This window comes from Cervus elaphus, chromosome 19 (assembly GCF_910594005.1).
Source record: "Cervus elaphus chromosome 19, mCerEla1.1, whole genome shotgun sequence".
NCBI lineage: Eukaryota > Metazoa > Chordata > Mammalia > Artiodactyla > Cervidae > Cervus > Cervus elaphus.
The window spans coordinates 81,772,667-81,788,549 of NC_057833.1; the positions used below are offsets into that span (position 1 = coordinate 81,772,667).

At 36.2% G+C, this 15,883-nt stretch overlaps 1 protein-coding gene across 3 annotated transcripts in view; it reads right to left on the reverse strand.

The window, feature by feature from the left end:
• The window catches only part of TOPBP1 (DNA topoisomerase II binding protein 1), a 72,777-nt gene that overhangs the window by 25,536 nt on the left and 31,358 nt on the right, over window positions 1–15,883 (reverse strand). For all 3 annotated transcript variants that reach the window (XM_043874458.1, XM_043874456.1, XM_043874459.1), the window contains 9 exons: window positions 11,303–11,514; window positions 9,299–9,585; window positions 7,065–7,238; window positions 6,862–6,971; window positions 4,428–4,551; window positions 3,699–3,845; window positions 3,481–3,583; window positions 1,624–1,819; window positions 20–240 (listed from right to left, as the gene is read on the reverse strand). In XM_043874458.1, the coding sequence (XP_043730393.1) occupies window positions 20–240; window positions 1,624–1,819; window positions 3,481–3,583; window positions 3,699–3,845; window positions 4,428–4,551; window positions 6,862–6,971; window positions 7,065–7,238; window positions 9,299–9,585; window positions 11,303–11,514 (1,574 nt within the window). The remainder of the gene's footprint in view (window positions 1–19; window positions 241–1,623; window positions 1,820–3,480; window positions 3,584–3,698; window positions 3,846–4,427; window positions 4,552–6,861; window positions 6,972–7,064; window positions 7,239–9,298; window positions 9,586–11,302; window positions 11,515–15,883) is intronic.

Consider the following 15,883-nt stretch of genomic DNA (forward strand, 5'->3'; position numbering starts at 1 on the left):
TAGATTTCTTTCTCATTACCCTGTTCAGCAATTTCTGAATCATGTAAAGGCTCCTGGAAAGGAGAATCCTCCAATTTTTTAACATCAATCTGAAGCTCAGAGTATTGTGTGGGACAACTAGGCCACTGCAAATTGCTGGCAAGTCTTGCTCTCTCCTCCCTGGCTGTAGGGTCATCCCAAATGATCTGTTCATTTTGGGAGGGCTCTGTGTTGATATCAGGTACTGTTTGACGAGACTGCCTAAGGAACAGAAGTCACAATTTTAATATTAGATAGCCATAACAAAATCCATCCTCATAACTTCCTTTAAGTTAGACTGCAAATTGGTAGTTCACCTTTAAATGTCCACCATCTAGCACCCAATAAGCACTTGAAAATACTTATTCAATATTTGAACTTTGGGAAATTTTTATTTAAAAAAATTTTTTTCCCAGAAACTTATCTATTTTACCTAGAAAATAAAGCACATTGAATCTCTTTATATTTAAAACTTCAGAGGGTAAGTTTACTGTAGGAAATTTTAAAAAATTCTAAAATGATTATAGCATTTAGAAAAGGGACTTCTCTCAATTATATAGGCTTAGGGAAACAATGTTTAGAAACCTGTTTACTTTGCTGACCATTCACAGGATGTATTTTTAATCACTGGAAACAATAACTATAATTAAACAATAGCTATAATTACATAGGAAGTGTACCTAGTATCTATAGGTTGCTTTTAAAGAAGGTTCTTTTGGTTACTGACAACCAAACCTCTCAGAGTAAGCCAGCTCTATAGTGAAGCATGTTTCATGGTGTATCAATTTCACTGAAAAGTAAAAAGAATTCCAATACCTGCCTTCAATGTGTATACTGAATATTTCAATGTATATTCATAAAGAATTACTAATAAAAATAATTTGCCAAAGCTGATGGCATTCCCAAAGTGTTCATTTGCCTCAAATACAAGGATGATGGCCTTTTACTCTCAGAATGTATTTACTTACTGACTTTGGCACAAGATTTAGGCACTCTGAAATGTAAAATATGACCTGAGGTGTATTAAATAGAAAATCATTTTTGCTCAGTACTCAGCTAAAGAAACAGTCTCATGAAACATACAGTTAATACAGATAAATGCAGAGTTCAATTAATCAATTCAAGATATAAGTCCATTAACATTCATCAGATTTTTCTGTTAAGGAAAAGATGAAGTTATTTCTACTGAACTTAAATCACATCACACTAAGATCTGTAATCACCTTCCCTAGAAGATAAGAGTTATAAAGAGAATACAAAATACATGTAATCCAATAAGAAAACTGCCTAAATTTATGTATGTATATACACACACACACACACACACACTTACTTACTGTCTAATACCAATATTAGTTAAGTCTAATACACAGAACAGAGAGGACTACCATTCAATCCATTTCAAACAAGGCAAACTGGATCTTAAATCATGTCTTTCTCATGGGAGGTAATAAAATGTATTAGTCATGCCTCACTGGAAGCAGTTCCTTGGTATGGAACACACCTCTGCTTCCTATTACCAAATAAGAATTCTGGAGTTACATGAAATGAAAGAAGGATAAGCGAGCAAGGAAGGGAGGAAGGAAAAGCTATTCTGCCACAGACCTCAGTGCCTCTAGGACTCTACTTCGTCCACTGCGGGCAGAGCGGGTGCTGTCAGGAGTTGAAGAGGTACTACTGTTACAACCACTTCTTGAGAGGGAAGTCCTCTGCCCTTGGGGTTTCACTATTGAAGTTGCAGACATTATCTCCTGAAGCTGCTTTTGAAAGTTCTCTCTCATCTCCAAAGTCTGTGTCAGAGCTTGAAACAAACACAAATATATCAGTCAAGGTAAGTTTCTCTTTACCATACCCTATTCATATTAACTATTTTGTCTAGATTTGGTTGAACACAAATTTATTGACTTGACATCTACTGAATATTTACTACAGGCTACAGTACTGTACTAAGACTATGAATACTGCAGAACCAGGACATAAAGGAAGCCCTTACTATGGGGATGAAGTAGGAAATAATCAGGAAGCCCTCTGCAGACACTGTGCTGAGACTCGTGGTCATCATCTTTCTGCAGATACCCTGCCAGTTTCTGATCCTCTCCTGCTCTGTACCACACACCCTGACGTATATTACAGTCATTTATGATTTTCCCCCATGGTCCTCGGAAACACAGACCACAACATGTTTATCTTTGGTTTCTTTGCAGACTATTGAAGTAGGTACTAAATAAATATTTTTGGAATGAACAGAGTGGGACTAACTAAACTAACTAAACAGTGCATTCACAGGGAATGCACTGGTAGGGTAAGGAAAATAGAAAATACTGACCCAATAAATCCATTAAAGAGAGGACACCTAGACCTATAACATTACTCATTGCTGCACTCTTTATAATAGCAAGAAATTAGAAATAACCAACATGCCCATCAACAAGGAACTGGCTAAACAAAGTGGGCCATTCATACTATGAATACTATACAGTTGCCAAAAAAGGGAAAAAGACTGAAGAAGCTCCTTATGTACTAATATGACACTTTACAAGTTGAACTGCTAAATAAAAATATCAATATCAAAGTATAAAACAATATATATAGTAGTTTTTTATATATATATATATATATATTTTAAATGGGGGAAGGAGAAAACATATGTTTATGATTGTGTACTCATAAAACAGCTCTGAAAGAAATCATAAGAAAATAACATCAGAGGACTTCCCTGGTGGTACAGTGGATAGGAGTTCCCCTGCCAATGCAGGGAACATGGGTGCAATGCCCGGTCTGGGAAGATCCCACATGCTGCAGAGCAACTAAGCCCATGTGCTGTAACTACTGAGCCCGCACTCTAGAGCCTCACGTGCCTGCCTCAACTACTAGAGCCCGAGCACTCTAGGGCCTGCGAGCTACTAAGTAGCTACTCCACAGCTATTGAGCCCATGTGCCTAGAATCTGTGCTCCACAACAAGATAAACCACCACAATAAAGCCCATGCACCGTAACTAGAGAAAGCCTGCCCACAGCAAGGAAGACTCAGCACAACCAAAAATAAATAAACAAAATAACATCAGAAAGATAAGAGAAACTATACCTCCTTCTATACCTTTAAAACCATGTGAATTTATGTTAAAATATATTGTGCATATAATGAAATTTTTTGAATCAAAGGACCAATTTTTGAAAAATTACCATCTCTACCTATGTTTAAGAGAATAGGGTTGTATCACACCAACTCTGTAGAATACCTAGTTTCACACACTTTACAGGTTTCACACTTAAATCACTCAAAGCTTTGCTAACTATTAATGATTGGCATGGAACCTCAATTCAATCCTCAAATATTAATATATGCTTTACTTGTATTTAGTAACATAGAAGATAACTTTATTTGTTAATCTGATGCAAAGGAAGCATTCAGTATGAAAGATACATATTTATAAATTTTGTTTGTAATTTAAAATATTTTACCTCCTTTAGAGTCATTCCTTCCATTTCCATTTGATGTTGCTAGTTCTTTATTACTGGTGGTCATATTGTCTATATCATTTTCTTCTACAGGCATATGATCTGGCTATTGAAGAAGAAAAATTGGTTTCTCAAACCAAGCCCTGTATAAGGCTTCACAGCAATATATGACTGTACATTCAGCTTAAAGAGGGGGTAAATGTATCATCCATATGGTTTACCTCATCATCCTTCATTGCAGAACCAGCTGAGAGTAGTCGGTTATTACCAAGTCGGCCATCTTGCACTGCACTGATGTCCAAGCTCATTTTGGGATTATAAGTATGTGGATAAAGAGATTCAGGAAGATGTCTGTACTCCTGGGCACACTGTAATACAATGGTGTGCTTTAAAACAGGACTAAAAAAAATTTTAGTGACTAAGAGATGTTAAGTAGGAAAAAGACAGCCAAAACATTATGTTCTAAGATGGAGAAAGTTCACAAAATTAAAGTTTTGAAACGTAGTTGACTTTAAAATTCCATCATACAAGTAACAATTTGTCCTCACTTTTAAATGTCCTGTCCACTAAAGTATAAAATCTAATTCTATTTCTATGCTTTTGCCAAAGTATCAATCACGTTTCAGGGAATACCCAGAAGGAAAATGGAAGAAGAAAGAAAAGAAACTGTACTGGCATGCTAAATTAATTCTCCTCAAAGCATTACCAAGTTTTCTTTCATATCATTTTTAACTAGCAGAAAGAATCAGACAATCTGAAAGAATACCCATTAAAGATTTACTAAGCATTTAAAGATTAAAGACCTTAAGTTTCTGATGCTAAAGAAAGGAACTGTGCAATTAAATAAGGTCATCAAACTTGTTTATGTACAGAGAAATGGATTTGTGCCTTGAAATACTGTTTATATGTTTTCATTTAACAGAAAGGGGAGGGGGAAAAAGTATGCTTACTTCTAAAAGCCAGTGCTCTGAAACAATGTGCACTCCTCTTTCTTTTACAGATTTATACTCCCGATTAGTGTCATTTGGTCGTCCTTGATAGATGAAATGAGTCACTGTCTCATCAAAACTCCACCTAAAACAATCAAACACACAAAAGCCTGAATACCTGAGAGAGATAACTATGTTAGTTTATCATTACTCTCTATAAACAGAATATGCAAAACCTTTCAAAAAAAAAAAAAGAATATGCAAAACCTTTCAAGAACCAGAGTAAGCAAAAACACTAAATGACAGACTCCACTTTCACTGTTAAATTTTATACGCATATCTCTCAATATATAAATGCAGAGAGAGATGCTGCTGGCAGCCACTAGTCACCATACATTTGCTCTGTGCTCCATAATATTGCGTACTCTACATAGTATTATTCATCCATTCCTCACAACAATTCTAAAACACTGTATTATTTTATCCATTTAACAAATAAGAAAACTGAAGGACATGATTAAAGTAACATACTCAGTGAATAAGAGGTAGAGCCAGCTTTGACTTCAAAATGCACACTCTTAGCTATTACACTGTTTTCCCGATTTCCTCCCATTTAATATTTCCTTAACCTAGTTTGCTAAATGTGAACAACTTGTGGCAGTCATATTACCAACAGAAATGCTGTTTATGGTATCTGAGTCTCCATATCTATTTCAGTCTTCCAGCTATCACATTTGAAGTGCTCTTACTATGTATGCAAAAATATAAATACTCCACTCCCCTCTGTGTTATCAGACAAAGGCATTTACTATTCTATATAGAATAGTATATTCTATTACTATGTACCTTCTGACTTTAAATTATAAAAGTCAGATTTATGAAATCCATTTTAGTAGAAGGAATGTTGTATAAATATCTGTAATAATAAAGGAAGGCTACATCTGATGTGTCAGGAAGATCTGGTCTAGATTTTAACTGTCGGCAGGTGGGAGACAGTATCACTGATCTCGTCGTTGAGTATGGAAGGGAACATCTGGAACATCAGCACTTGAGAGCCAATTACCCTGTGCACACATACATACTGTAACCTCTGCATAATAAGAGTTCTTTCCTCTCATTGATTATCAAGTCTCAGAAATTCACTTCAGGAATACACCTAATGCATATTCCAAATTAATGCCCTTGACTATTAAATTCTATTTAGGGATTTCAGCAATGTATTTTTTTTTTTAATATTGAGAAGACTGGGGCATTTTATTTATTTATTTTGGCTGTCTGGTGTGGCTTGTGGGATCTTAATTCCCTGACCAGGGATAGAATCTGGGCCCCCAGCAGTGGAAGTGCAGAATCCTAACCTCTGGACCCAGGAATTCCCAGGACTGGCATTTTAAATCTTATAAAAACACAAGTCCTATATGTGTCTTTTAAATCTTACATAAGTCCACATCTAAACAGAATACCCAAGGACACATTCAATTTTGACAAATATGTATACTCTCTTAGGGCTACTGTGAGAATGGTATGAGATAATACTTGCCTCATACTGAGCACTCACTCAGCAACCAGGTAAGAACAATATATAGACAATACAAATAATAGCTGTAAGTAAGAAAGCTTTACTCTTCTACAATAGATGAACGAAACACTAAGGTGCCTATAATTACACAAATATTTTTTATTTTTCCATTCTCCTGATTTAATTTCTCCATCAAAAAGAAAGATAACTGAAATGACTTACCAAAAGGGAAAGATAAAGCTAATCTTATTCCTCAAACTGTTTGTTAACTGTAAACCAATCATTATGCCAACTATGAACTGCTGAAAACCAGTGATCAAGAAAGCTTGAGTACCACAGACAATGAAGAAATACGATCAACTCAGCACTGGCTGGAATAGGGCCTCTCAATCCCCGATACTGATGCCATTTGTTTGAGGGACCTGTCTCTGGCTGGGCTGTCAGGTTGAGAGTGGTAATCTATGCCTCCAAAGTAAAAACGATAGGCATTCAACATCCTCAAAAAGACCATTTTTTAATTCAGGAGTGCTGCAGCACTTAGTAGTACTCACAGAAGGGCTCTGATTTGAAAATCACTAAGAAACATGCTTAAAATCTCCGACCTAAATGTATTAATAAACTCCTTGAAGATAAGGATTTTTTTTCTAGACTGTACTCATTCATGGATCCCAAATTTTTAGAACAGTGTCACAAAGTATGTTCTCATATATTTGTTAAATATGCCCTAAAAACACACATGTAAGAGTGAATTGATATGGGAGAGGGTATTTTAAAAGGATGAGGTAAATTAAATAAAAATTGGATTTTGTAGATACTATGATAAACTATTAATAAAAGGCAAAATAATGCTTTTTTTTTTAAATAGGTGCTCACAACAGCTTTAGGTTTCCCTATAAATTGAGTTCGTATCACCACCAAAAAAAAAGATGTGCCAGCTACCTGTAGTCTGCGCCTAGAGAGGCTGCAATTCCATTTAGCTCACTCTGCTTCTTACTGAGTTTCTTACTAACACACACTACTACCTTCTGAAGCGGCTTCGGAGCGACTTCCTGCCCATAGAAAACAAAAGAAACAGGTCAATCATTATTATTTTAATTTTTTTTTAATCTAAAACTTCCTTTTAATAAGAGATATAATTCCACCTTTTCTGACTGGGCATCCTTCAGTTGAGGGCTGGCAGAAAGAGTAACAGCATTTCGAGAGCTATTTGCCAAAGCAAGTTTCAGGTTTTTGACAATGACTTCTGAGAGTGGTGTACTCAGTTTCCTTTTCTGCTGGCTGGGACCTCCTGGAGTTTCCAAGGCTGCAAGTGCATCCTGTGTATATGAAGGAGGAGAGGGAGAAAAGTGAGGAAAAGGAGGAGAAAAGGAAGGAGAAAGAAGAGGGGAGAGAGGGAAGAGAGAGAGGTAAACAGAAAAAGGAAAGGGGGAAAAAACAGGTAAAGAAAGAAGGGGAATAAGCCTCAGTATTAATTGGATTATAGCTTTAACCCCCTCCAGCTTTCCTCCAAACAACGAGAAAAAGAACGAAGTATTATCTGTATCTATATAGACAATGAAAAAAATAATTCCATATTGTCCAACAAATTGGTTGAAAAAGACTAAGAAGCTTAATACATTTTCAGCAGTATTTTACCACATTTGTCTGATCTTACAGTTGAAATTGGTTAAAATGATACCAAAAAAACAAACAAAACAAACAAGTAAACAAGCAAAAAACACAGAAGGAAACAAGTAAGCAAGGATGGATATAAACTAGACATGAACAACAAGGAGGATTAAAAAGTCATACTGAGCTGAGGATTATGAAAAATCTTCAAAGGTACAAAACATATGCCTATTCCCAAGCCACCCCAATTCCCATGTGAGGACTAGTCACTGCTATTCAGGACTTGTGCTCATTCCCTTTCCCATCTGAATAGTCTTCCATGTACACAGCAGAAAGTGTTTAGCTAGTGCTCAACTGATGAATATTAACCTAGAATACACACAATTTGCACAGGTAAAGGAAACCATGTAAGCAAAATGCATGCACCAACACTGATATATTGTCATGGGCAAAGCATCAGTGTTTCAGCACGTACTAGAGAGCACAGTAGATAATCAGATTTTTCTTTTTTGCCAATCTGTTACATCAATTTAAAGACCACTGATTACAAGGTGAAGTACTATTTTATATATCACAAAAGAGACAGACACTGCTAAACATGTATCACTAAACAATAAAACCTTTAAATGTGTTTTGTACCTTCACTGAGACTATTTCAGAACCATCAGTTTTTCACTGTAAGGTAGAAGAATGGTTGCCATGAACAGAAATATTTCTACTATCTTGCCTATTATTATTCCACTTACTATTCAAAGAATATTACTAGCTTTGAGACCTTAGAAATCATCTAGATATGCTCCATAATTTTACAGATGGGGATAATGAAACACAAAGAAGCTGACTTGGCAGTAAGAGGCAAAGCAGAGGCCTGATTCTAGATCTCACAGTTCCCAAACCAGTGCTTCCCCTCTAGTTTTTACAGCGTAAGTAGTGTTACAGAACAAAATGTTACTTCAGAAGAAATCTGATCAAAGATTTAGCTTGGAGAAAACTGTCCCAGGTCAATTTATATGTATTTTCTGAAGCTGAACAACTTGCAAACTTTAAGTCTGCTCCAAAACATACTGTGAGTAAAACCACACAATAATTTTGCAAAGGTTCATGGATTTAAAAAAATCATGATTCGAATAGCTATTTGAAAGGCCAAAAACTACAAAAGGAACAGTGAAGAAAATTATCTTTGGGGAATGAAAGAAAACCATCTGAAAAGTCTGAATTAAACCTTCATTTGTTAATGCATTTTTTAGACAAGGAGCCATATTCCAATGCTCAGAAGATCAAAGAAAGATGTACACTTAACTCATCTTTTTAGGGCAAATGATTGAAAGGTAAAGAGATAACATTTTCAGAAAGAGCACTGGGTGTACTCCTATAATCAAAACCTAAGTCCAATATGTCTATGTAATTTTACAGTTTATGAAACTATTCCTCACACAATTTCACTTGATCCTTACAGTAAATCTGTAAGTTTTCAGTGATATTATCCTCTTTGTACAAAAGATGGAACTGATGCTCAAATATGTTAAATGATCTGTGAATCATACCATTCATGACAGATACAGGACTTGAAACCAGATGTCCTGATTTCACACCATATATATCTCTAGCGGTTACCTCAATGCTGGGTATACATAGGGACTCATTACCATGAATCTATTTGCCAACATTTCTGAAGTTACTACTACAAACTAAGTGATGGAGAACCTGGTGCTTTAACTTTATAAACTATAAAACTGTTATCTCCAGAACCATTTTCTACAAGCCTCACCTTCACATCAAAGGAAGGCTTGAAGAGTTTGTCCTTGGACAGAAACTTTGATGGCGTATCCAGGTGTAATGAGGGCTCCTTCTGAAGTGACTGTCCTGGGGTAGGGGAGACTGAAGCCTGTCCGGAGTGCTGTGACATCACCGTGCGGAAAGCTTTACTCTGAAAGCGGTTCATATCTAAAGGTGTAACGGCTGTTTTCCTGTGAGTTTCCAGATGTGTTACAGGATGCTCTGGAGTATCTGGATTTAGATTCACCTCATTTGTTGTTTCAGTTTCCAAACTTCGTTCTAGAGATTTAAAATGAAAAGAAACAAATGTGAGCCACTGATGTCGTTTTCTTGTCTCTGAAGAGGCATACAAGAAGTGATGTTTTTTATCTTACTATTAGTTTTCCTGTGAATTCTTAAGTATACTTCATACCACAAAGCTATATACTTATTTTCAAAGAAACAAACCAGACAATATATTAAAATATATGTTGAGTTAGACAAACAAATTGACTGAAATAATGAATGAAATTAGTTTCCTGTTTCATCCTGTTATAACTTGAAATATTCTCAATAAACCTCATAATTTGCCCAAAATTATGTAAGAAAATGCTGAGTGCCGAAGAACTGATGCTTTCAAATTGTGATGCTGGAGAAGACACTTGAGAGTCCCCTGGATTTCAAGGAGATCAAACCAATCAATCCTAAAGGAAATCAACCCTAAATATTCATTGGAAGGACTGATGCTGAAGCTGAAGCTCCAATACTCTGGCCACCTGATATGAAGAGCTGACTCACTGGAAAAACAGAAGGCAAAAGGAGAAGAGGGTGGCAGAGGATGAGATGGTTAGACAGCATCACTGACTCAATGGATATAAGCATAAGCAAACTCTGGGAGACAGTGAAGGTCAGGGAGGCCTGGTGTGCTAAGTCCATGGGGTCACAAAGAGTCAGACATGACTTAGTGATTGAACAAGAAGTTAATATCATTTTGGCCAATGGTAGAGTAAAAAGAAAATCCCAATTACATGTACTCAGAGTTAACAACTACAGTCAAGTTTTTGAAAAGTTCTTAATGAGATTTTAGTATGACCTAAACATTACTTTACCTCAGTTGTAAAATTCCCAGGTTGTCTAGAGAAAAGTAATACGTAATAGCTTTGAGAGCTGTTCCCAAGGTTCCCTAAAGTGTGACCCGGGATGTCATCATGTTATATAAGAGAGGCTACTGTGTCCTCCCATTCTGCCTCCTACCATCTTTCAACATTTATCAAAAACACTTACTAGATGACTGCTCCATGCCAGGTCCAATCCGGACAATGAAAATATATAATTTATAAGATGCATGTACTCCTTGCCTTTTCAGAGCTTATGGCTGAGCAGGGAAACAGGAAAGTAAACTAGAATGGTAACACTGGGATCAGAGCTACAAAAGAGACATGATGTTATGGCAAGACAAGGCCATGCTTATGAGTCAAGGAAGGTTTTTCCAGGGAAAGTGATATCCAAGCTGGGAGCTGAAAGATAAGGAGGAACAAGCAAGCACAAGGTGGGCAAGAGATAACATGCAGAAGTTCAGGAACAGACTGGAATAGAATAAAATACATAGATGGGAAAAAAAAAACAGAAATAGACAGCACTTTACTCACAGAAGGAACAGTAAGTGGGATCCAAGATCGTATCTTCAGACTTCAAACACTGAGACCCTAGAACACTCCCACACTGTTCTGTACCTTCTAGCTTTCAGACAGTGCCTACACTCGATAGTACAATTATAAATTAAACATTCTGCTATAAACGTACTTATATTGCCCACCCCCTCCCCAATAATGGGTGCCCAACAGTGGCTCATGTTAAAGGGCAAAATCTTAATGACCTGTCTTAAAAACAAGCTTTAGTACATTCATATACCAGAAACCATGGGGTCACAAAGAGTCAGACACGACTTAGCAACTGAACACAATCCCAGAAACCAAACTATAAAAATATAAATAAAATGATAAACAAAAATATTAACCTTCTTTAGGTGAATTTTCAATCAGGAAATGGCTTTCATTTGCTCTCTTTCCCAATCTAGCAGACTCCAATAGCCAAGCTATAGTGACCGCTGGTATATTCCACTTCTTGGCAGCTTCATATTTAGAACCACCTGGCTCTTTCAATACAAGATGTGTACTGGCAAACATGCCTTTCTTTGCATTGGACTTGCGAACGAAGTATTCTTGAACACTGAAAGTTACGTTTAAAAAAAAGCAAATGGTCATATGCATAATTAGTTGGCAAAGAATGACATTTCTAATACAATGGTGTTGTCAGAGTTCTAAGTATAAGAAAATACATTAAAAGTTGGTTCTATTTCTTAAATTAAGTTAATCCTCTTACAAATACTTTAGGATAAAAATGTATTGTTAAAATTAAACTTTTCAAAATTAATAATTTAAAAATAAGCAAATTAAACCAGACTTACAAGAATTAACCAGAAAGATCATCTATTTAATTGGTCATCACCCACCCACCCACCCACCTTGTCTTTCCTCCCACTAAAAGACACAGAACAACTAGGGGAGCAAAGGATGAGTATGAATAACACAACTTCTAGCCCTACACCACAACTTCTCTAAGCATTCTCACATATATCATTGGATCCTCTCAATATCTGTGAAATACCAATATTTTACAAGTTATCATAAAGATATAACTTGGGAAAAGATGCAGAGAAATTATGTGTCTTCCTCAAGATCACAGAATATTAAAGAGAACAACACCATTTGAGAAGAAGTCCACCATTTGAGATACAAACAGAAATGTCTTTTAGGACTTTTGGGTTTCAGGTCTAGTTCCTCACTTTTAAGATTTTTTTAAGTATACCACATTTTCCCTAGTACTTTCAAGGGTTCATTTTTCATATTTAACCCACTGATCAATTAATTTGGTACTTATTTTGGTATGAGATGTTGCTCCAATTTTATTGAATTATCTCTTCCTCAATAAGCCAAAACATCACTTTTATCATATATTAAATTCCTGTTTGTATTTAGGTCTATTTCTATGCTTTCTATCTGTTCACTGAACTTTCTGCTACTTACAGACATACTATTATCTAGTGAGGTTAACCAAATATATTTAAATAACAATTCTATTTCAGAATTTTTATGACTTTCCTGCTTGCTAATATTTTCTTATGAATTTTAAGAATTAGTTTGCTTATTGCCCTCTCTAAAAAATTCCTTTACAATGTTTAGTCTTCCTGTCCAAGAACAGGTACATCTTTCATACTCTTCAAGTCCTGTTTCCCTCAATAGCATTTTACAAGTTTCCGTAGCTCTTCCAAGTTTCACTTTCAACTTTTTTCTTAAATCAAAGTATAGTTGACAGACAATATTAGTTTAAGGTGTATGATATAGTGATTCAACATTTAAATACATTACAAAAGATCAATACCAAGTCTAATTACATCCCCGTGACTTTTAAATTTGATAACTGGAATTTTGTACCTCTTAATCCCCTTCACTAATTTTGCCCAGCTTCCTATTCCCTTCCCTTCTGGTGTCCGCTAATTTGTTCTCTGGATCTATGAGGCTATTTTGGTTTTATTTTCTTCATTCCTTTTCTTTCTTTTTAAGATTACATATCATTACTATTTTATCTCTTACTACAGATTAAGTAAGAGAGCTCTGTTTTCATTAGCTCTTCTAACTAGCTGCACATATGAAGGTCAGTGACTTCTGCATATTAGTATTTTACGTAATCAGTTTGCTGAATTTTTCTATGAGCACTGCTTTAGTCTATTGCCATATTTTCTTACTGTTCTTTTCTACAATTTGTTTTTTCCAAAAACTTATTGTTTAGTATAATCAAAGTACAGAACACAGCAAAAAAGGAAATATAAGATTTAGTGAATTATCATAAGATGAAAACTCTTATTTTCCTCACCCACGTCGGAAGACAGACTCTTACCAGTCACTCCAGAACCTCTCCAATATGCTTCTTCTCAGTTACTACCGCCCCTCCCCTCCCGTGCTAACAGCAGCCACTGTTTGGATATTTATAGTTATCACTTCCTTACTTTACAATGTCACGAACCTCCGTGCATAGTTCATCAGGCACTCTGTCTATCAGATATAGTCCCTTAAATCTATTTCTCACTTCCACTGTATAGTCACAAGGGATTTGATTTAGGTCATACCTGAACGGTCTAGTAGTTTTCTCCACTTTCTTCAATTTCAGTCTCAATTTGGCAATAAGGAGTTCATGATCTGAGCCACAGTCAGCTCCTGGTCTTGTTTTGCTGACTATATAGAGCTTCTCCATCTTTGGCTGCAAAGAATATAATCAATCTGATTTCAATGTCGACCATCTGGTGATGTCCATGTGTAGAGTCTTCTCTTGTGTTGTTGGAAGAGGGTGTTTGCTATGACCAGTGCGTTCTCTTGGCAGAAATCTAATAGCCTTTGCCCTGCTTCATTCTGTACTCCAAGGCCAAATTTGCCTGTTATTCCAGGTATTTCTTGACTTCTTACTTTTGCATTCCAGTCCCCTATAATGAAAAGGACATCTTTTTTTGGGTATTAGTACTAGAAGGTCTTGTAGGTCTTCACAGAACTGTTCAACTTCAACTTCTTCAGTGTTACTGGTGAGGGCACAGACTTGGATTACCGTGATGTTGAATGGTTTGCCCTGGAAACAAACAGAGATCATTCTGTCGTTTTGAGACTGCATCCAAGTACTGTATTTTGGACTCTTTTGTTGACTATGATGTCTAAGCCATTTCTTCTAAGGGATTCCTGCCCACAGTAGTAGACATAAAGGTCCATCTAGTCAAGGCTATGGTTTTCCCAGTGGTCATGTATGGATGTGAGAGTTGGACTATAAAGGAAGCTGAGCGCCGAAGAATTGATGCTTTTGAACTGTGGTGTTGGAGAAGACTCTTGAGAGTCCCTTGGACTGCAAGGAGATCCAACCAGTCCATCTTAAAGGAGATCAGTTCTGGGTGTTCATTGGAAGGACTGATGTTGAAGCTAAAACTCCAGTACTTTGGCCATCTGATGCGAAGAGCTGACTCATCTGAAAAGACCCTGATGCTGGGAAAGATTGAGGGTAGGAGGAGAAGGGGATGACAGAGGATGAGATGGTTGGATGGCATCACTGACTCAATGGACATGGGTTTGGGCGGACTCCGGGAGTTGGTGATGGACAGGGAGGCCTGGCATGCTGCAGTTCATGGGGTTGCAAAGAGTCAGACACGACTGAGCTGAACTGAACTTCCTTACTTTGCTTTATTTTTATCACATCCCACCCTTAAACACTGCATTTAATCTTTTATGTCTTTTGGCTTCCAGGTTCCCTCTTCTTTCCATGGCCCCTTTATATTTGCTGAAGACACTGGATCATGAGGTTTCATTATTTTGATAAGATTGTTTCAAGATGATTGTATATTCTTGATAAGTAGGCATATGTCTAGTTTTCTCTTTATTATGTGAATGTTGGTTTTCAATGTCTAGATTCTTCCATTAATATTAGGAGTCAAAATTTTACCATTTCTTCTTCACTTACTTGTTGGAATACCTCTATAAAGGGAAACTTTGTCTTATCTACTCTTATGGATACAGTCTGATGCAGACTGTACAGGAAGGCAGGATAAACACCAGATCCTTTCTCCTCACTTACCAGCTTTCAAAAATGATGAGTTGGTTTCCTAGCATCCTTTAAACATGGCCAATCAGCTTAGTTTTTGGTGCCATTATGAAGCCATGATTGAAATACTATTTGATGATGTCTGGAGCCACAGCTGCTATTGACACTTTTCCTGTCTTTGGCCAGTGGCGATCCTTTTGACACAACCCTTTGAAGTAGTCTTCAGTAATACACTTGCTCTCCATTCTGACAAAAGGTTCCAGACTCACTGGTATCTTTTCTGCCCCAGATCTGGAACTGATCATTTCTTTAAACTTTAGTTTCTTTTAGTGCGAAATGGTATTTTAAGGTCACAATGTGGGTACTGGTGTTGCTTGTTACTATTGGGTTGACAATGATATCTAGGCTTATAAATGGTTTTGAATTCCTCTTTAAACCAAGAGTTATTAAAAAGTTCTAAAATGTCCAGTTGATACAGTCTTCATTTTCCATTTCTACTATTCATTTCTAATTTTTTTAGAAATTAGAAACCTTCCATGTAAATAGCATTCTTTATTTACAACACGCTTTTTTCCCCCTGTTTAATGCCTTTTGATTTGAATTCAAACTTGTCTGATAATAAAATTGTACCCCTCTCCTTTCTTTTCACATATCTTTGCCCATCTTTACTTTTTTCCCCAAATGTTCTGAATCACTTTGGTTTAGGTATGGCTCTTGTTTAAAAGTATTTTAAGTGCTATTTCATAATATAATCTAACAGAACTTTTCCTTTAATGTGAAAGTTAGTTCATTTATAATTATTTATGTAACAGTTTTCTACTTTCTTTTTAAACAGCCACCATTAAAGTTCACTTAGGGGTTGGGCTAATTTGGATTCTAGAACTTTTAAATTCATTTTCTTTCTCCCAAAGTATTCATTATTTCTGCTTAATGATGCACTGCAGAGAAACAATTAATATATACT